Source organism: Notechis scutatus, chromosome 2 (assembly GCF_049901735.1).
Source record: "Notechis scutatus isolate UNSWTSFEM ecotype Mainland chromosome 2, rNotScu1.2, whole genome shotgun sequence".
Classification (NCBI taxonomy): domain Eukaryota; kingdom Metazoa; phylum Chordata; class Lepidosauria; order Squamata; family Elapidae; genus Notechis; species Notechis scutatus.
Genome location: NC_142010.1, coordinates 113,150,063 through 113,170,838, shown reverse-complemented (window position 1 = coordinate 113,170,838; position 20,776 = coordinate 113,150,063). Strand labels below are relative to the sequence as shown.

Sequence of the window (20,776 nt, the reverse complement as noted above, 5' to 3'; positions counted from 1 at the left end):
TTCCCTTGTATACAGACTTCTACAGAGTACAGGTTCCTGCATTGAGACACTATACAGTTTAACATCCATTTCAAGAGTAATAATGTGTGTGAGGGAAGAATGTGTAGTTTGGTAACTTGGTTTAAAGTGAGGAAAGAGCATGTAATGCAGATATGTCAATGTTTGTTGGATGAGGCACTCCAGAATCACTTAGCAAAGTTGCAGTTCAAAAGCTTTTACCTGACAAGTGCTGTTTATTGAATTCTTTATAAGATATACTTAGTATATTCTGAGGAGTGTACACGTCTTATCTTCAAATATACTTCTAAAAGAATAGCAAATAATGCTAAGTTAAGGAATGAAATATTTTGCTTGACTATTGGAAGCCATTCAGCTCATAGGTTTCAGATAATTTTTACCTTTTAAAAGAGACCCAAAATTTATAACATATTGCACAGGGAAAGAACTTCAGTTCTTAAATTGTTTTATCTTCGTAAATGAGTTTTATGAAGATTTCCACAGGATAAAAGAATCAAGAGTTCGGATTGAGAGCCAAGCAGTAGCATCAGAAAAGTTTAATTTGGAAGAAGTAATTTTATGTTTTTAAAAGTTGCTTGAGCTGAGTTTTACAGAAATCCATACTTTCTCAGCCAGTAACATCCAGGGAAAGGTCGGGGTTACGAGAACTCATCTGCAAATAAATCCGCTTGGAGAGGTCTGGACCAACTCGCCTCGTTGTCGTCGTCACTCCATCACCACGACGGACGGGAACCTCCGCAAGAAGGTCATGTCGCTCATGCTCTGAAGTATGACTATCATAAGCCTGGATGCAGCCAGAATACGAAACATAAGTAGCTGCACATGTTCTGCTGGATAATTCATAACTGTTTTGAAACCTACGATAAATATCTCAGATTAGGCAGCAGATGGAAAAGTTCAATTCCTAGCTCAAGCAGCAATTTTTCCATTCCATGGAAACTGCTGATACAGAGTCTACTCTAGAATCGTGTATGTCTAGCTGGCTAACAAGTTAGGTCATCTTTTTAGGATGATACTGTAATTGTTTGCTTAGGGAATAAGATCTCTTTAAGCACAGTTAAACGTAACGTTTGAGTAATTACAAAGGTAGTTCTCGACTTACAACCATTCGTTTAGTGACTGTTCAAAGTTACACTAGCACTGAAAAAAGTGACTTACGACCGCTTTTCACACAACCGCTGCAGCATCCCCACGATCATGTAATCAAAATTTAGATGCTTGGCGACTGGTTCGTATTTATGACAGTTGCAGCGCCCGAGTCATGTAAATCACCTCTTGTCTGACAAGCAAAGTCAAATGGAGAACCTAGATTCACTCGGCAACGGTGTTATTAACTAAACAACTGCAGTGATTCACTTAACAAATGTGTCCAGAAAAAAAGATGTAAAATGAAGCAAAAGTCAGTGACAGTCTCACTTAACAACGATTGGGCTCAATTGTGGTTGTATGTTGAGGACTGTACCTTTTGTCTATGGTTCTGAAGTACTGGAATGTCATCCAGCAGAATATATGAAAAACAAGCAAACATCGATTTACTTCCAAAATCTTGTCTATGTGAAACTCTTTTTTTTCCCTTGTACCACCTGAAAATTTCAGATTTTAAATTTCTTTTGCTAGTTGGATATGAATTGTCATGCACACATCGAATATGCCTTATTATAGCAATGTAAAGCCTTGCCTGCATCAGAAGCAGAGGAGAAGGGTACCGGGCTACAATGGCATTGGCCATCTCCAGACTGACTCGGTTGAATTGCTGAATCTGCCTCTTCCATACCTGAAGCAGTCCCTTTCCAGTGCGATCCACCTTCACACCTCTACACCAGTCTCCCTCCAGGCAGAAGGAGAAGCTGGTTTTATTTTTTTCCTTTCTACAAAAATGACAAGAAACGTGGCAAAATATTGAAACAAATCATATCTTGTAATGTTTCTGTTGCTCTGTAGGGAAATTGGAAGCTAGAAGAGGGGACCATCATACAGATGCCACATTTGAAATCGGGCACTGTGATGGAATGATATTTCAAGGAATCAGATTGCGTCACCAGTTAAGCACAAGACAGATTTCCAGTACGGGCCAGCTCGTCTCTTTTCTAAAATATCTAGCAAACACATGCTTCATTACTTTGCCTATATCTTAATTGCTATATTTTGACGCAAATAACCCCTTTTTTAAAGTATCGTCTATCTATAGTGCACAGTGACGCCAAGACTTTCCTTGTGAAATGGATAAAGATGATTGAGGTAGAAAATTAGAAATAAAATGGGAATGAGTGTAATTATGGCAAATGTGCCAGGAATTCACAGAATGTATTTATTTAATGGGGTTTTTTTTAGGGCTGCCAACTCAAACAATTGAGTCTAGGCAATAAACAACAAAGAGAATAAACAGAAAAAAATAGCTAACATTAAAAAAGCAACCCAAAATATAAAATAGAAACCAAGCATGACAATGAAACAAAGACTACTCAACTAGTCTCAAATGTCTGGGGAAAATATACCGTATTTATCAGCGTATAACACGCACTTTTTCCCCCTGAAAATAGGGGCAAATGATGTATGCGTGTTATACGCCCGATATAATGTTAAGAAGCCTTCGGTGAATGCTGCTGGGATCGGGATCAAGGACACAAATGAAAGAAGGGGAGGGAGGAAGCAACCGAAGCCTGTCCTTCTCTCTGGGTCAGCTCTCTCAGTCGCTCTCTCGCTCCTCCACCAGCACAGGAAGAAACTGCTTCAAAGAGCGGGGGGGCTTTTCCTGTCGCCGCAGCTTCCCTGAAGCGCCCGTTTCTCCCCACCCCACCCCCGTCCGCCCGCCCGCCCGCCCGCAGTGCTCCGTTCTGCCTGCCTGCCTGCCTTCTTAATGGTTGAATCGGAACAGCTTCGGCTGAGTAAAAGAGGCGAATAGTTATTATTCTCAGCCGAAGCTGCTCCCAAACAACCAGAAACTAAGGCAGGCAGGCAGAATGGGACACTGTGGATTGAAGCGCGCGCGCGGTGGGAGTGGGGGTGAAACGGGCGCTTCGGAATAGCTGCGCGACAGGAAAAGCCCCCCGCTTCTTTGAAGCAGTTTCTTCCTTGGATGGTGGAGCAGCGAGAGAGCGAAGCCTCCTTCTCTCTCTCCCCTTGCAAAAATTTTCTGCTTGAAACCGGTCCCTGGTACAAAAAGGTTGGGGACCACTGATTTACCTTATAAGTGGTAATAATATTAATAAAAAAAGTTCTGAGCTACCCTTATTTTGCTTCAAAGTTTTTATTTAGAAATTTAATTTTTTTCCTGAAATTTCCTCTTAAAATGAAGATGCGTGTTATACGCCTGTGCGTGTTATACGCCGATAAATACGGTAGTTCTTAATGGCTTTTTTAAAAGTGATCATACTTGGGGGCCTTAAAAAATGGGAACCTGGAGCATGGCCTCATCATGGGGGTATGAGAAGGTAGGTATTTAATGCTGATAACCAGAACTTTGAATTGCACTTGGAAGCCTCTTGGGAGCCATGGCTGCTCATGGAGTAACTATATCGCATAGATATAATAAGCTGCATTGATCACTCCATGCACCATTGCATTCTGGACCAATTGAAGCTTCCAGGTGCTCTTCTAGAGCAGGACCATGTACAGATGCTCCAATCAGGAATGATTAAAGCACAAATGACCATGGGCAAATCCTCCTGTCCAGGAATGTGTGCAACTGGTGCACAAGATAGCCATAGATACTATACATATATTCTTTGTTAACTCACTCACTTGAATGGGGCTTCAGCCACAGCCTTGGTGAACATACTAGCAAATTCTCCAAACTCCTTCCAGCTTGCAAGCACTTGAACCTGGACACCAGTGTGAAGCTGCAGCTCGACCAGAGCCTGAAAAAGCAAAGATGAAAGCTGAGATTTATCTTTAAAAAAAGAGAGACACTAAGCATAAGTTACTATTTCAAAATGGGTGGCGCTATTTCATTCAGGATGGTAAACTCTTCCATCTCTTCTGATACAAAAACATTTCCCTCTGCCCACAGTAGCTCAGAACGTACTTATCTTTTTTTGGCCTGCATATTCTGCTGTCCTTTTGAGTATAGTTTTATAAGGCAGCCTTTTCCAATCCAGTGCCTTTCAGTGGTGTTCGGACCACAACTCCCCAAATTCCAAGCTAGCATAGCCACTAGGGAGAGCACCAGATCAGAATGAACAATTCTGTGATTAGGATGAATGGGCGTGGAATTAAACATTTCCTAGAATCTAGAAATCTCTGTATAAGTGGTGTTCTTTTATCATTTAAGCGTGTCATTTTAATGCTAAACAAAAGCAAACTTTGAAACATGTTAAATTGCTATTTGGCCAGGGTTGCTTCTCTAAGGTCTGAATGTCATGGTCTCTAGCATCTCTCTCCTTTTTATCCCCCACGCTTGGCTTTCACTCCATCACCATCCTTCACTCATCCCATCTTCCTTGCTGACTCCATCCTCACTCTCCTCCTTCAATTTGTGTATCTACCTTATTTAGTTTAATATTTGTATGCCATTGCAATTTGAGAGACATTTCAGGGTTCAGTATTAGCCTTCTTTGGAGATTGAAGCCTGGTTTGGCAGCAGAAAAACACCTTTTCCAGAAGAAGTGATCCCAAGGAAGAATCTGAGACACGGCCGAGATAGCCAGCCACACAACCCTCTGCACCAGGTTTACTTACTTCTTCCACATCCAGTCTAGACAACTGAGAAACTGGAACTGCCTTTTCTTTCCATTTCCTTGGCTTGCCTTCCTCCTGTGCCTTGCTGCTACTTCGCTCTGGTTGCTGCAGCTTCTTTTGTGACTTGGGTTTCTGAGAACTGAGGACACAACCAATTCATTGATGTCTGAACTTTGGGTTCATGTCGAGGAGATGGGGACACCATCTCAGGAGGTGTTAGGAGATACCTGAACCCTGGCCTTTTGGGTTCTGGTACTCTGCTCTAGAACTGCTTCCCAGTAGAAGTGTATTGCCAATATTTTAACGTCAGCTGTTGTTGAAGCTGCATCTTTTTATCTGAGGTTAATCATAATAACTACCTAGATGCCAATTCAATCTGCAGATTACACTCCAGATACTCCAGATTACTTTAGTTAAATAATGCCATCTAGTGAGACCCCAGGACTGTGCCTTCTGAAATGAGGTTCCCCTGAGATTTGAACAACCTTCGCCCTCAGGTGTTTCCCAGGGCCTTGAAGATCAAATTATGAGATTTCAGAGACTGGGTAGGAATTTCCTCAGTGTTTTAAGCAGTTATTTACCTTGGAATGGCCTGGTATATCAAGAACAGAAAGTATCGGATTTAAAGGATCAACCTATGTCTATATACATATATTTCAGCAATGAAACGTAAATTTTAACCTGAAGTGTTTTTCTAGTTCTGTTACTGCCAATGACAGCGTTTTCCCAGGAATTTTCTCTGTGATTTCCACCACAAAACTCTGCAGTGTTTCAGTGGGACCTTCCATCCTAGCCTGCAAAAATGCAAAAGGACAGAAAGGAGAGCCTTGAGCTTCTTGGACTGAAGCAAACACGCGTAGCCCTTCCAGCCACTTAGATACAGCTCAGATGATTTCTCCAGCTAAAACAAGAAATGCCTTGGTGGGCTACTCCAAAGGACCATCTTATTCAGCATTCTGCAATTGCACAGTGTTGATCCAATGCACTTGACCCAATTGCAGTTTGTTCCCTCTATGGCTTTTTCAGCAGGAGACCTCAAAAGTGCGATTCAGGAGATATTCAGCCACTAGGCCTTAGCAGCCACTGAGAGCCCACTCCTATTGAATCAAAATGCAATGCCCAAAGAAAATAATGAAGGTGCATAGCAATATTTATTAGACAGTATGTCCTGGAGGGAATCTCCTCCAGAAGAGGAGACAAGGAGACTCATATTTATACATGTCAGAAAGGAGACATGCATGCATACATGTCCATAAATAATAGCATAATAAATCTCAAGATTACTTCTTGCCCTTCTGCTATCTACCAATAAATCTTGGATTAATTCCTGCCCTTCCTCAGATTACTTCCTGCAGAGGGTTATGGTCTTAGTTTGGAAAAAAAGAACATTTTCATCTTGAAATTCAAGGGTTGCAATGGAATGTACTGATAAAAACTTACAATAAGCCATTGTAGAGGTCAATGTTGCAAAGCCACATTCTTTTTGTTTTAAATCGTTCCATTATAGTGAAAACTGATTTTCTCCATGCTGGTCCCTGAATTTGTCAAGTAAAAGCATTGAACTGATACATCCATAAGGAGGGCTGGTCAGTTTTGCAGCCATCAACTTTTTATAATGTACGAGACCATTCACCACTTCCGAGTCTCCCTACTTTTATTTCACTGTGTGAAAACTGAATAATTATTTAAAAACACATGTGTGTTGTATTTTAGAACAGGGGATTTATTTGTTTATTTATTTGCACTTTTAGTTGGACATTGCTAGACCGATCTTACCTGCTTGCCATTATGAATCATTGCAATGAAATCTGGGAGCAGAACTGGCACTAGGACATTGGGTTCTTCCATCCAGCTGTCTTCTTCAGCCTTCAAGCCAAAGCATAAATTTAAAATAAGAAAGACGAAAATATAAAGACAGTTACTGTTAGTAAAAAGAAACAACAATTAGGTCATGCCCAGGATTCCTTCAGAAGAAAAAAATTAACTGGGAAAGTCAATTACTTTAATTAAAACTACCAAACAAAGGTTTGTGGGGTAAGACACATACTGTCATACCTGCGTTAGGCCAGTTTTCCTTCTCCAGGTGATGCTGCAGGGCACAGTTTGGCTCTCAATCACATAGTTACTCTCTGTTGACTGCAAAGCGGCAAGGATCTCATCTGCACCATTAATCTGTAAGAGACCTATTGGAGGCTACAATTCAAGATGGATCCCTAAGGAGAAGAACAGATAAAAAAAAGCCAAGAATTGGGGAGGGGGGGGAACCATACCTGGGTCTAACACTATTTGAATGTGTTTCAGACATTGCTCTGGTCTTTGGGCTTTGCGAAGTTGGGCCAAAGCTGCTTTCCTCTGTTTCTCTTGCTCCTGCGGCTGCTTCTGAGTTCTTTGCTCTTTGCTCTTCTGCAGGGCAGCCTGGAAAGCTTTGTCTAAATCCTGATGGTTCTGTCTCATACTTGTCCGAAGAGGAAAGGACTTCAGGCTTATTTGGTGGGTACCACCCTGCATCTTATTATCAGGGATGCAAACTGGACGCTGGGGCAAGGATTGTGGCTTAGCATCCCATGAAGATACCTCCTGATCTCTCTCTGACAGTTCCCAAGTGCTGGGTGCCACGTTTTCTTGGAGATCAGAGTCAGCAAGTAGTGGCTCCTGCCAGCAAGTAGGCACCACTTCTTCATCACTGACACAGGGCCTATTTAGCTCAGTGGATTCTGGGCCACTCTTTGTTTGGATCCTAGTAAATGAACGAGCAGTTGTCGCGGGTCCGGCTACCAGCAACTTCCTTCGGAGCCTTTCGGCCAAGGGGATAAGTATTTCCTCCTCCTCCTCCTCACTCTCGCTACTGAGCTGCAGTCTCACATCTGTAGAAGCAGCCATCTTGACTGAATTGCATGGACCATAGGGCTTTTTCCTGGCAGGTGAGCAAAGGAATGAATCCTCTGAATCTGAGCTGAAGAGCACAACTACTTCGTTCTCAGGAGAAGGCCGGAAGCAGTTTTGTGGATCAGGAGGAGGTTTGTTTACAGAAAAGAAAACTGGTAGCTCCTCACAGACACTCTCATCCAGTTCTGAGAACATGATGTTTAGCTTCATGCACCAAAGAGACTGCACTGGGATGGAGTGGCATCTGAGGAAAAGAAGCAAACAGTTGAATTTCAACAACAGAAAGTTCTCCCTCTTCAAAACTCACATTCCCTCAGGGATAATTGATCAGGGTCTAATGCTAGAAGAGAAAACAGCCAAAGTAAGTCAAAATCAAGTCACCAGACCTCAGCATTTGTTCCTTCTGTTCTCTTGCCCAGTGCATTTCTGGATGAGGAACAAATCACTCTGCCTACACTTCTGAAGTCAGGATAGGGAGTGTAAGTTTCCACATTGGGCTTAGCTAATGCAATGTCAAAGGAACAATCTTCAGTACAGTTTTCCCCAAGTGATTCTTCTCCATGTGTGTGTTTATGATATAGTCCCTAAAATTCCAACCAGCTAGAAACAATGCCCATATTTTAAGAATTTGGGGGCTTGAAGACTGTTCATCTCAGAAGATAACTGATCATGTGGCTTGGAAATTCTGGATGCTGTGAAAAAATGCATTTGGAGGATGCTATCGAAGAGGTCTGATCTGAGGAACAGGAAGAAGACACTTTCTAACACTTATTAATTCAACGCCTTTTGTGGCTCCCCTGCTAGTTGCCAGGAGTTGCAGATGGTCTGACTACCCAAGTGAAAAGATGACATGCTTCCAGGAACTCAGCAATTAGTTATCCAGCCCTGGTTGCTAAAGTGTTCATGTGGGGAAGGGGGGAACACCATTATTCCTTGTGGTCACCCCAGAACCCGCAAAGAACATCTGTAATAAAGGCAATGACAAAAGTCTGTGGAGTGGACCTTCCCCACCATTGACCTGCCAAGGATTTAATAACGTATCACTGACGTCTTCCCTCTACACTTTCAAAGGGACTATATTTTAGCATTTATTCATATTATTTACTAATCTGTTCTCAGGGATTATACAATGAAAGATTAAAGCCTGCAACAGAATTGGGAGAAAAGGAAGATCTACTTAGAAGTGAGAGAGTCAAGTTTTCAGGGGAACTCCAAAATTCCATTTTGGGGGAATTCCAAAAAACAAGGGGCCACAACAATTCTTCTGCTCACTTCTCCCCCAATTGTCTGTTTAGTTTTTAATGAGTCGGAATGCAAGATCTCAAATATCATCAGCATCTATCTTTTCTTTTTCCTATACTCCCATCAGACAAAATCAACATACAGTAATTGCATTTTAAACACACAATATTGATCTCCATATATTCTAGGTATTTGCGTTAAGATATACTCCAAATTTACTTACAAGAGAAAAGTTCACATCATTTCTTTGATGTGAAACAAGCAGGATTCTGTCACCAATTATGTGTATTTCTCCTAGGGAAAGAGAATACCCATTATGAAATGAATTGTGTTGCCTCCAACTTTAATTGCATAATCTATTTTACTCCCAAACAGGACAGAATGACACTTCTACTGATAAAGATGGATATAGAACAACTCAAATAGGAGAACCAGAACCATTATTCAACCGCACTGAACCTACACCTTAGATGAAAGATTGATTTTGTACTGCTTTACTAGTATTATCTTCCCTATTTGTAATTAAAAGCAATCCTACATGAAAATGGCCAATCTCTCCCCCCCACCCCCAAGAAGATATAGAAGTTGTTTTGGAAGAATGAAGTGTGGGAATCCCTGCCTCCTTGAATAATTTCCATTTTTTAATGAGCTGTTGCATATGCTCCATTTCTGATTGTTAAAGGTTTTAATTTTTTTAATAAAAGAGACTCCCCCCTCCCTTATAATACTTGATTTAAGATGGAAGGCTGGGGGATTCTGGGAGTTTAAGTCCCCTCATCTTAAAGTTGCTAAGGTTGAGAAACACTGGTCTTTAGTAAAAGTACAGTATATGCCTGCTGTCCTTTGGAAGGTAAAACTTAAGGCTGCAACCCTGTAAACACTGGATTGTGAATAAACTCCATTGAACTGAATAAGGTTCATTTCTGAGTGGACAGGTACAGTATAGAATGCATTGCAATGTGAGCCATATATCCAACTACAGCCCTGTGAAGGGAAGTGGATCTGCTCAGTACGCATACACACAAGATTAAACTATTTCAATTTGCTGTTGGTGGTAACACTATTTTAAAACCGAAACAGCGAAATGACTTAAGCCTACTTGGCTGATGAGGTAAGAGCAAAGATTAAGGAAATGTGCGGACATAACAAAATAAAAAAGTTATCAGAGAAAGTTTACAATATTGCCAAAGGTAACATACCTGCTCAACTGAATAAATATTTACGAAATACCCCACATTCCAAGCAAATCATACCTTTTTTAAAATCATGAAACTATTATGGAAAGATTCGTCTAAAATCTTATAACATAAACAACAGATTCTTTTTCTTTAAGCGAACAAAAAGAACTACTGTACTATATATTATAAAAAAATATAAAATAATATAATATATAATATATGGGGGGGGAAAATAATAACATGAATTCCTTTTTTTTTTTTTTTTTTTTTTTTTTTTTTTTTTTTTTTTTTAAAATTTTATATATTATTTTATAAATAATATATTATATATATTTATTATTTTTTATAAAAATGGCAAAAAAAAAAAAAAAAAAAAAAAAAAAAAAAAAAAAAAAGCAAGCCTGAACCAGCTTCGGAGTTCGGCTCGCTGGCTTTATGCCCTAATTGGTGGAAGATGAAGCCAATCTCTTCTGCTATAACGGGGGGAGGGGGGCAATAGTAAGTAAGTAAGTAAGTTATTTGATTTGTCAATCGCTTACAAGATAATAGGTATAAGTATAAACATGAATAAGAATACAGGAAATAGGTACGAATAAATGGGAACAATAGGGACGGTAGGCACGATGGTGCACCAGTTAGTTGGTTGGTTAGTTAGTTAGGAAGGAAGGAACGAAAGAAGGAACCTCTTTTCCGTTTACGCAAACCGCCTTAAAATATGACCCCAGCCTTCATCACGTGAACTCGGGTATGGGCTCTCACCCCATCGCTTTCAATCTCTTTGCAACCAGCCGCTGCACCTCCGAAGCCAGGCGACGGGCTCATTCATTCAAACATTCGTTCAAATCTCGCGCTCAACGCCGCCGCCGATCCCGGACCCGGAAGTGTCGCAGCGCAGGCCGGGGCGCTTCGTAGGGCGGCGAGGGAAGGTCAAATGGCGGCGCTGCTGGGCGGGCTGGTTGCTTTAGGCTCCGCGGCCGGCAGGCAACGTGAGTCGGAAAGGTTGGGAGGGCGGAAGCCTTAACTGGGTTGGTGGTGAGCTCTCGGGGAAATGGGAGCAGGCGGCGGCAACTGGTGGGACTGGGAAGATTCGGGGTGCGGCGTTCCAGTGTGTGAAATTAAAAGCAAGAATTCAGAGGGGGGAAAGGTTTTGTGCTTGGCGCAGCCAATCCTCCCTTCTGCAAATGGGTCAGAGGAATATGATCCTTAGGGATTCATGCACATAGTTTGCAATCGAATAAGCCGCCGATCCTTTGCAGAAATTGGTGCATCCCCGTCCCCATCCGCGCTTAAGAGCGAGCCTGGAAAGAGCCCTATAAGGCTCGCTCTGCTGGGAGATTCTACTAAATCCCAATGCTTTCCCCCTCCCTAAGAGGCAACTGGACTTTCTGGTTTTTCTTTGAAGACGTTTCGCTTCTGACCCAAGAAGCTTGTTCAGCTCTGACTGGATGGTGGGGAAGTCAGAGCTGAAGAAGCTTCATAAGAAGTGAAACATCTTCAAAGAAAAACCAGAAAGTCCAGTTGCCTCTGGAAAAAGCACCTTTGAGACAACCAAGACCTCCTGCATGATTGAGAATCTCCATAGGGTCTACTCATGTTATCTTCTTTGGAGAGTTTGGTTATCTTCCTTGCTGGTGTCACAAGGTGCTGTTTTATTTGAATGGTGCTATAGGTAGGTCTCATCAGCTTTCAGAATCTAGTTTTGTTTTAGTTCTGGTACAGGTAGTCCTCGATTTACAATCCTTCATTTAGTGACCATTCAAAGCTACAACAGCACTGAAAAAAGTGACTTATGATCATTTTTCACATTTGTGACTGTTGCAGCAGCCCCGAGATCACGTGATCAGAACTAGCTCATATTTATGACGGTTGCAGTGTCCCAGAGTCATGGACAATTTGATTGAATAATTGATTAATAAATTAATTAATTCTGAGTGTTTGATTGCAACCTCTGTGGTTAGATACTTTGCTATTTGCATGATTGCTTGCTTCAAATACTGTAAAATTTACCTGTCCAGCATCCATGTCCTAGATAGGATACTGAGGGTTATTACCACAGAAAAGTTCACAAAGGTTTTGTTGGCATTTGGTGCTTTTTAGTTATGGTGCTAGCCTCCTGGAACAGTCTTGTTTTGTTTTACAAAAGCTGTTAAAACTAAACTTAAGCTTGTAGTTATTTCAAATTGTCTTGAACATGGTTTATGGCTGAATTGATTTGCATTTTGGATTGGGAACTGCTGGCTCACAGCGCATGCTTTTTATTATTATCACATTAATCTCTTGCTTTCTTCCCCTTCCTGTAATAGTTTTGCCTGTTCCCACATTCAGTGCAACTGTGGTGAGATTTGCATCCAAAAAAAGTGGAGGCAGCACCAGAAATCGTGGAGGGAACAGAACTGGGAAAAGGTACGGCTTCAAAAAATTTGATGGTAAGTTTCTTCATCACTTTACTGCAGTTTCCTGCTTATTATTGTTATTAACAGCCCATCAACAAAAACAACTAAAAAAACCATTAATTTTCTTGCTGTTTGCTATTAAGCATGGACTATACCGTTTGAAGGGCCCTGAAGCCATGGCTTTGGTGATTGAAGAATCCTTCCTCTTCCCTTTGTTCCATCCACTTTTGTCACTTTGGCCATCTTTATTCTTTTTCATTTTTTCAGTTTTTTCTTTGTTTTTGAATATTTTTATCAGTTTGTATAGTCTGTATAGTCTGTATAGAATGGTTGGGAGTTGGGCAACATGTGAATTTAATTGTTATTTTTATATGTTCACAGAAATGTGAGGTCACAGCTGCCAGTTCTTTAGCTGGTGTTGGCCTTCATATGTATTGAATCCTTCTCGAGAACTTAGGCTGTTCTAATGCATCGATAGACAGGTAGTCCTCGACTTACGACCACAATTGAGCCCAAAATTTATGTTGCTAAGTAAAACATTTGCGAAGTGAGTTTTGCTTCATTTTATGATTTTTCTTGCCACAGTTGTTAAGTGAATCATTGCAGATGTTAAGCTAGTAACATTGTTAAGTGAATCTGGCTTCCCAATTGACTTTGCTTGTCAGAAAGTCGCAAAAAGTGATCACATGGTCCCAGGACACTGCAACTGTCATAAATGTGAGTCAGTCAATTTTGATATGTGACCAAGGGGGATGGTAGAATGGTCGTAAGTGTGAAAAACAGTCATAAGTCACTTTTTGAGTGCTGCTGTAACTTTGGTCATTAAATGAACTATTGTAAGTCAAGGACTACCTGTTTTACAATATACGTGCAGGTCTAAGCAGTGTGGCCTTCTGCGATTGACAGATGGAAATTTTGTCAATGCGTTGACATTAAGTACCTGTTCTGACCAAGGCTTCCTGAGACTGTAATTAAGCACACGCTTAGTTAAAACAACTCTTGTTTTATTTCAACACTGGGAATTATGTTCATTCCCAGCCTGTAATGAGTCCCAAATAGTCCCTCGAGATAAGCACCAACCCTTCTCTCCTTTGAATTGCTGTCAACAACAAAAGTGCCAAATGAACTATAAAAAAACCCAAAAAAATCCACACAGAGCTTCAAGGATTAATCCAAACAGAATGAACAACTTTGCTTCCTACAAAGGTTTCTTTACCTTTGCCTGTCCTTTATACCTTATGGGAGGGACAATCACCTCCCAGCCTTACTCCCAATTTGCTCCTTTTGTCTCAGCTGCTCTTGCCTTCTAGCAGCTCTGCGCACACGCGCATTGGGAACAGGCTCCCCTGGTTCCTCTGCCTTGCTGCTGCCAGACTCCGAAGGCTCCGGAGTCAGCACCCCACTCCCAGATGGCCCTGGCCCCATCTCTGCATTGGACACAGGACCCTTGTCCGAGTCCTCTCCAGACTCCTGGACTGGTCCCCGTTCTTCCCCACTGTCCAGTTCTGCTACCGTCTGCACAGGCTGCCAGCAAACCACAACAGTACCACATATTAAGGTTTGTTGCCACAGTCAGCCAGGTGTTTAGACTGGATTTGGCATTTTTGACACCTCTTGATTCCCAAGGACCTGGGATAGGGAGATGTTGTTATTTGAAGGTATTAAAGGTATTGTTGCAGGATGTAAACTGTTCCAGGTAAAGTTGCCCTTTGCCATTGATGAATATTATTTGGCTGTCTGGATATTCCTATGTTATGCCTGTCAACTATGAGACAGCCAGTAGGTGGTAGGACTGCAGTAGTTTACTGTAGAATTCTGCCTATTTATTGCAGAATGTAGGGCCACTATTTAAAATTAGTGCTTATATCCTGTACATTTTTCTTTATAATATAACTTTGGGGTAGGGGATACAATAAGGAGAGTCTAAATAAATTGAAATGTACATCCTTGCTTGCTGCTGAGTAAACTTGACTTGTAAATTGTGTCAAAATCGTAGCCAGTGATAAACTATTGGGAAACCAGAGGGAAGATGAGGATATTCAGTAGACTACATATTTTTCAGAAGTATCCCTCCAAAAGCACCCCGATAGCAAAAATAACTTTTAAACCAAAAAGCCCTTAGGGGACAAAAATTTACCTTCCAGTCCTATGATTCTATCACTCTCTGATCATGTCCAGAGTACCTTTAGTCCAGTGTGCAATGATATATTTGTTTCTCTTTATGTTACTGCATGGTTCCCTTGTTGTAGCATATGCATGGTCGTAGAAATTTGAACATGTGTTTATTGAGAGAAGGAACAGTGTGGGAGGAAAGGAAAGGGGGAAAAAAATTAGCAAAGCTTGGCTCCAATCCCCTTGTTCTCTCTAAAGCAATGCTTCTCAACCTCAGCCTCTTAAACGGTGTGGATTGCCTGGGGATTTTCAGGACTTGGAAGTCCACACAACTTAAAAGTGGCTGAGGTTGAGAAACATTGTTCTAATAGTTAGATGTTGAAGACTGATGTCCAGATGTGTGTGTGAGGGGGGAACATTACTTTAACAATAAGATGTTGAAGCAGAGCCCAGATATGGGGTTAAAAATAATTGCAAACCTTTTTGGTGTGGGTTGCTTTTGTAGAGCTATACACACATGAAGCTTTAAGGAAATACAGGCCGTCCTCAACTTACAACCACAACTGAGCCCAAAATTTATGTTGCTAAATGAGAAATTAGTTAAGTGAGCTTTGCTACATTTTACGACTTTTAACATGTTTGTTAAGTGAATCACTGCAGTTGTTAACAGTTAGTAACATGGTTGTTAAGTGAATCTGGCTTCTCCATTGACTTTGTTTGTCAGAAGGTTGCAAAAGGGAATCACATGACCCTGGGACCTGCAACCATCTTAAATATGAGCCATTTGTCAAGTACCTGTGCTGCAGTGGCCATAAGTGTGAAAAATGGTCGTAAGCCACTTTTCCAGTGCTATTGTAACTTCGAACAATCACTAAATGAACTGTTGTAAGTTGAGGACTTACCTGCATGCTAAAAAGAGTTAAAACTCTAGCCTTGGAAATAAGGAGATTGCTGGAGTGTGGGGAGTCAATAGTCCCTATATTCCACCCCCCTCCTCCCAATTTGATGATGTAATGGTGATGACAGTGATGATACTTACCTTAATTTTTTATCTTAGGACAATGCTTGTTAACCTTGACAAATTTAAAATAATGTGAACATCATGCTGGCTGGGAAATTCATGGAGTTGAAATCCACATACCTTAAAATCACTAAGGCTGAGAAACATTGTCTTATATAACACCTTCATTAAGATCATTGAAAGATCACAAAAATACAGGGTTTTGCAAGATCATCCACTAAATTCTAAATTCAAAGATTCAAGACTAACAAAAGGAAGGTGTTTTTTTTTTTAAATTAATAGTCAGAACAGATGCAATATCTTGTTGGCCTCGCCTGCTCTCGGAATAATCTAAGCAGGATCAGAGGTGCTAATCTCTTCACTGGGAAGACCATCTTTGTCAGGAAATGTCAGCTGTAGACTGGACCGTGGAGCCAGACAAATATCCCAGAAGATGCTATTGGCAAAATCTGTATTACTCATGTAATTATTATTTTTTTTTTTTTTGACAAAATGTACCTGGAGTTGCTAGAAATCAATTTTGACTTGAGGAACTCCTTCCTTTTTAACCAAAAAAGTATGTTAATTCCACTTAAATTGAATATGTTGTAATCAGATGGTTATGGTTGGAGATTTAGACCACTGTAAAAATGGGGCTAGAGCAGGGGTCCCCAAACTTGGCCGCTTTAAGACTTGTGGACTTCAACTCCCAGAATTCTCCAGCCAGCATAGCGTCCACAAGTCTTAAAGCGGTCAAGTTTGGGGATCTCTGGGCTAGAGTTATCAATAGTCACTAATCTTGATGGTTGCTTGGTGTCTCCAGAATTTTCAACAGCACTCCTGACATATCAGCTGCTTTGTGGGAACAATGGAAAAGGGTGCTTGCCCTCCTTGCTAAATTTATAAACTTTGGTAGAGGTATCTGTTTGAGGGCCATTAAAGGTTGGACTAAATGGGCTATTGGCTTGATGCAGTTCACCATATCCTTATATGCTTCGGAAATCCAGTTCTCTTGTGATGGGATAAAAAATGGTTGAAGAATAGGAAGCCTGACTTGACCCTAGCATTAACAAAACCTGCAAGGTCAGAGTGCAGATGGGATTGCGAGGAGATACATGATGCGGACAATTTAGGACCACCCCGGGGGCTACTTGAAGCAAGCCAATGTATGGTTCCTCCTTTGTTCAAAGTGTAATATTTGTTTAAATCCTTAAGTACACAAGATGTTGAAAAATAGTTTGTGCAGTAACAAAGCCGGATAACTTTTCAATGGTTTTACTAGGTGTTTCTTTTTTAAGCCGGAAGAGTTTAACTTCAGTGGATACAAATTTGGCTGCTGATTTGCTCCATTTGGAATGAACCAAATCAGAAGTGATGTTGGTTGATCTTGACTCTTGGTGACTATATAAGACACATCTATATCATTCTCTTGACTGAAGAGGTTTGTCAATTACCTTCCTCCAAGATGTTTGCCAAAGTCCACATTCCCTGATGGTCTACATCCCCAAACACTAATCAGACCAATCCCTGAGAACTTTGAAACCCAAACAAATACGAGCCCCCAAACCATCAAGTTACATTGTTTAGTCCAAGGTGGATGAGTCAGTGTCAGGACATTGACATTTTGGCCCTGTAATGATGCAGAGATGACTTTCCTTGTGTCATCCTGTTCAAGGTAATCAGTAAATTGCACAGCCAGAGCCCAGATTTCTTCATCCTTCTCACACAAATACAAAACACTTCAGTGCTATCATGAACCTCTCTTCCCACTTCCTATTTTCCCACTTAGTTTAGCAGCCCTCCTAGTTTTGTCTTCTCCATATAATCCTCTATGACAAGGATCTTCAAACTTGACAAGTTTAAAATTTGTGGACTTCAACTCTCAGAATTCCTGAGCTAACATGACTGGAGGAGGAATTCAGGGAGCTGAAGTCCACAAGTCTTAAAGCTGTGAAGTTTGAAGATCCCTGCTCTTTGAGGAAAGCAAAGATGTCCCCATGAGTCCTTGTAAATCAAACTGTGACCACAGATAAAGTATTATTATAAACCATATTACATTGGGTTATAAATAGTTCTCGACTTAAAACTTTGTTTAGCAATTGTTTGAAGTTACAATGGCCCTGAAAAAAATTGATTTACCACCAGTTCTCATATGGCCTCCTAAATGTCTCCATGGTCAAATTTGGGTGTTTGGCAACTGGCATGTATTTATGATGGTTGCAGCATCTCAAGGTCTTGTGATGCCATTTGTGACCTTCCCAGCCGGCTTCCGACAAGCCAAGTCAGTGGGGGAAGCTGGATTAGCTAAACAATCAAATGATTCACTTAATAACTGCAGGGATTTGCTTAATGGTCATGGCAACAAGGTTGTAAAATGGAGGCACCAATCACTTGACGACTGTCTTACTTAGCAAGAGAAATTCTGGCCCAAATTGTGGTCAGAATTTTGGTTGCTAAGTAAGACAGTAAGTCAAGGACAACCTGTACTTGAATGTGGATATTCAGGATTACTGAAATGGAACAGTTGCCCTTCTTTTCCTTTTGGTAATCTCAAAATGGCAATCCACACTAAATGAAGTGTAATTTGGTGCATTAATGTGTGAATTGAGGCTATTCCGATAATCTGTCAAGAAAATACTTTGGATATGTTTGGAATGATCTTACTACTAGAAAGCCTCAGTCAATAAAATTAGGGGTACGACTCGAGGCTTGAGTCTCAGATCTTTCACCTTTGCCCTCTTATATTCTGCAATGTGTCCTATTTCGTGAGAAGGAACGTTAAAGAAAGTTGCGTTGTGCTCCATTTGTATTCAGCTAAAATGCATTCAAGCTGTCTTGTTTCTGAGGTTGAATTACTTTCTTTAACTCATTTGCAGGACAATTTGTTCACGCAGGCAACATATTGGCCACCCAGCGTGTGATCCGGTGGCATCCGGGTGCTCACGTAAGATGTTCTCTTTGTTATTTCAAATACCACTTAATTAAGACCTCATTCCATTTTTATCAAAGCATCTGTTTCCTTGTCTTACTCTAAATTATCCTGGAATTTTTCATTATGGTCTGACAAACCTCTTGGCCTCATATTTATCGTTTTCCAAGATTCTTTCTCTCTCAGCTGAAACCAGAATAAAATCCTTTTTTTTTTTTTTTTTGTTTCTCTTGCTATAAAAATAATAACCAGAAACTGGAGCCTCTCTCTTACCCTGAATAGAGTTTCAGGCTTTGAACCGCCTCTTTATATTTAGTAAAAAGTCAGATCCGGTATAGTTGCAAAATGAAATACAAGAATGTCAGATAGTCTGGGAATCCATCCTCCTAGCTGGGACACCCCCTTCCCCCCTATAGAATACCTTGAGGTCAAGAAAGGACATAGGAAAATGCATCATGATGCATCGGATGACTTTGACCATCTGAGGGGGAAAAATCAAGTTGTGGAAAAGAAAAATAATTAAGCATTTCTTTACATTGATCCACAGCACAACTTGCATATATCTTTGTAATCCGTGCCTTCTAAAGATAAATGCTTGCTTACCCAGAAGTAGCTGGGCAGAATGATATCACGTAACACGGCTTGCTGGAGATACCATCTTTAAGACCAAAATTATCTTCAGCCGCTTTTGGGTGTGAAGAAATCAGCTGTCACTCAACATTTTTGGGTTCACAAGCTGACATTCATCTTATTCAGCCTGCCGGAGAACCAGATTCAGGCTGAATGGGTTCAACTGTGATGTTATTAGGCCTCCAAAGCACACTATCAGTTGTCAACAAAAACTGGGAACACAAGGAGCAAATGCAATTGGCTTGTAGAGAAACAAATTACTTTCTACATCCCATAAGCCAGGCATCCTGGGTTACACGTATAAACCCTACCAGAGCAGGGATTCCGAATTTAATTTGCAGAAGTTGTCTTTTATTTCTGCAAGTAGCTGGAATCCTGCAGTCTTACTTTGACATCTTTGCATTACGCTGTACCATTCTGATGATAGTGATGTCTTTCTTGCACACGCAGTTGTGCTTTAGTTTAGCAAACAATTGGCAAACTGTACCCGAGTTTGAGAACTGCTGGCAGTCCCAATGATAGGCACAGCCTGCGCTCTGAACCAGAGGCTGCTTCTTCCCTTCTTTAATTACGATTCTGTCTTATTGACCCAGGTGGGTATGGGATGCAACAAATGGCTGTATGCTCTTGAAGATGGAGTTGTGAGGTATACAAAAGAAGTCTACATACCGCCTGCCCGTGGCAAGGAAAGCCTAGAAGTGATCTGCCGGTTGCCCAAAGGAGCTGTGCTATATAAAACTTTCATCAACGTTGTTCCTACCGAAGCAGTGGGAAGTTTTAAGCTGATCGCCATGATCTGAGAGCTAGTTCTGAATGACTTGGTTAGTCCTCTACAGCTGGGAACGAAGCAATATTTGGAGCATCCACAGCATATCATACAGAGACATCGTCTTAACACACACCTCTGATGTGCTGCTGCTGAAATAAAGATTGATAGTAGTACTTTTCCAAAGCACAACAGTCGTACTACTGCTGTTCATTTCGGAGGAACTATCTCGAGCTAATTCTTTATTCTTGGGGTAAAAGTAAATGCTGCAAGTAGGTTTCCAATGTAAGAGTGTCCTTGAGTATTCTCAGCAGATTTTATGTCTACCTGCAGACATGAAGTTATTTCTTCCCAACTTCACATCACAATCTGGGTACAAAATGTACATATAATGTCATTATTTGTACATGATGCCACTATGCACACAATGAACTTTTGCAGTGTTGCCTGCTATGTACCAAACATGTGCAGCTGCTATAGATGCAATCTAGCAGGAAGTTCCTGTCCCATCCCAACTTACTCCTTATCCAATGTGTCAAAGCATTTATCGATTTTAGATAAAATGGAATTTCTTTGGTGTTCACTTGGCTTAGTGAATGGTGTGGATCCAGCCAGGTGGTTTGAAAACCATAGATTACTGCATTGCACGTGAACCATAATTACGCCTTGGAACTAAGTATGGTGTCAGTCCCAGGTATATAGCATATGACTATTTGGGAAAACTTTATAACAATACATAATTCAAACTTTATTGCAACGAAAGGAGGAAGCAAGACAACTTGATTGCTTTAGACGAATTATAAATTTGACTTTTATGGTACCTGTGTAGAACTTTTCGTCTCTAGATAATTTTGCTGTTAAGACTCCTTACTTTGAAATTATTTTACAGTGGTGACTGGTCTTGCCACTATTAAAAAAAAATCATGTCCTTAATTTACAACATTG

At 40.8% G+C, this 20,776-nt stretch overlaps 2 protein-coding genes across 4 annotated transcripts; one reads left to right on the top strand and one right to left on the bottom strand.

The window, feature by feature from the left end:
* Nucleotides 1-489: 489 nt before the first annotated feature.
* EME1 (essential meiotic structure-specific endonuclease 1) lies at nt 490-10,870 on the bottom strand. Of its 3 annotated transcripts, XM_026667397.2 has the most exons (10): nt 10,761-10,870; nt 9,047-9,117; nt 6,966-7,825; nt 6,751-6,878; nt 6,472-6,561; nt 5,377-5,489; nt 4,696-4,834; nt 3,760-3,875; nt 1,697-1,886; nt 490-802 (listed from the first exon to the last, which is right to left on the bottom strand). In XM_026667397.2, exons 3-10 carry the CDS (start codon nt 7,789-7,791, stop codon nt 626-628), a joined length of 1,779 nt encoding a protein of 592 aa, XP_026523182.2. In that variant the 5' UTR covers nt 7,792-7,825; nt 9,047-9,117; nt 10,761-10,870; the 3' UTR covers nt 490-625. The 3 variants fall into 3 exon arrangements, with proteins under 3 accessions (XP_026523182.2, XP_087811973.1, XP_087811974.1); XM_087955847.1 differs by lacking the exon at nt 490-802 and having other exon boundaries at nt 1,327-1,886; XM_087955848.1 differs by lacking the exons at nt 490-802; nt 1,697-1,886 and adding an exon at nt 1,934-2,017.
* On the top strand, nt 10,858-20,023 carry MRPL27 (mitochondrial ribosomal protein L27). The gene is made up of 4 exons (XM_087955856.1): nt 10,858-10,987; nt 12,305-12,427; nt 18,383-18,450; nt 19,659-20,023. The coding sequence occupies exons 1-4, from the start codon at nt 10,933-10,935 to the stop codon at nt 19,863-19,865; spliced, it is 453 nt and encodes a 150-aa protein (XP_087811982.1). The 5' UTR covers nt 10,858-10,932; the 3' UTR covers nt 19,866-20,023.
* Nucleotides 20,024-20,776: the final 753 nt, after the last annotated feature.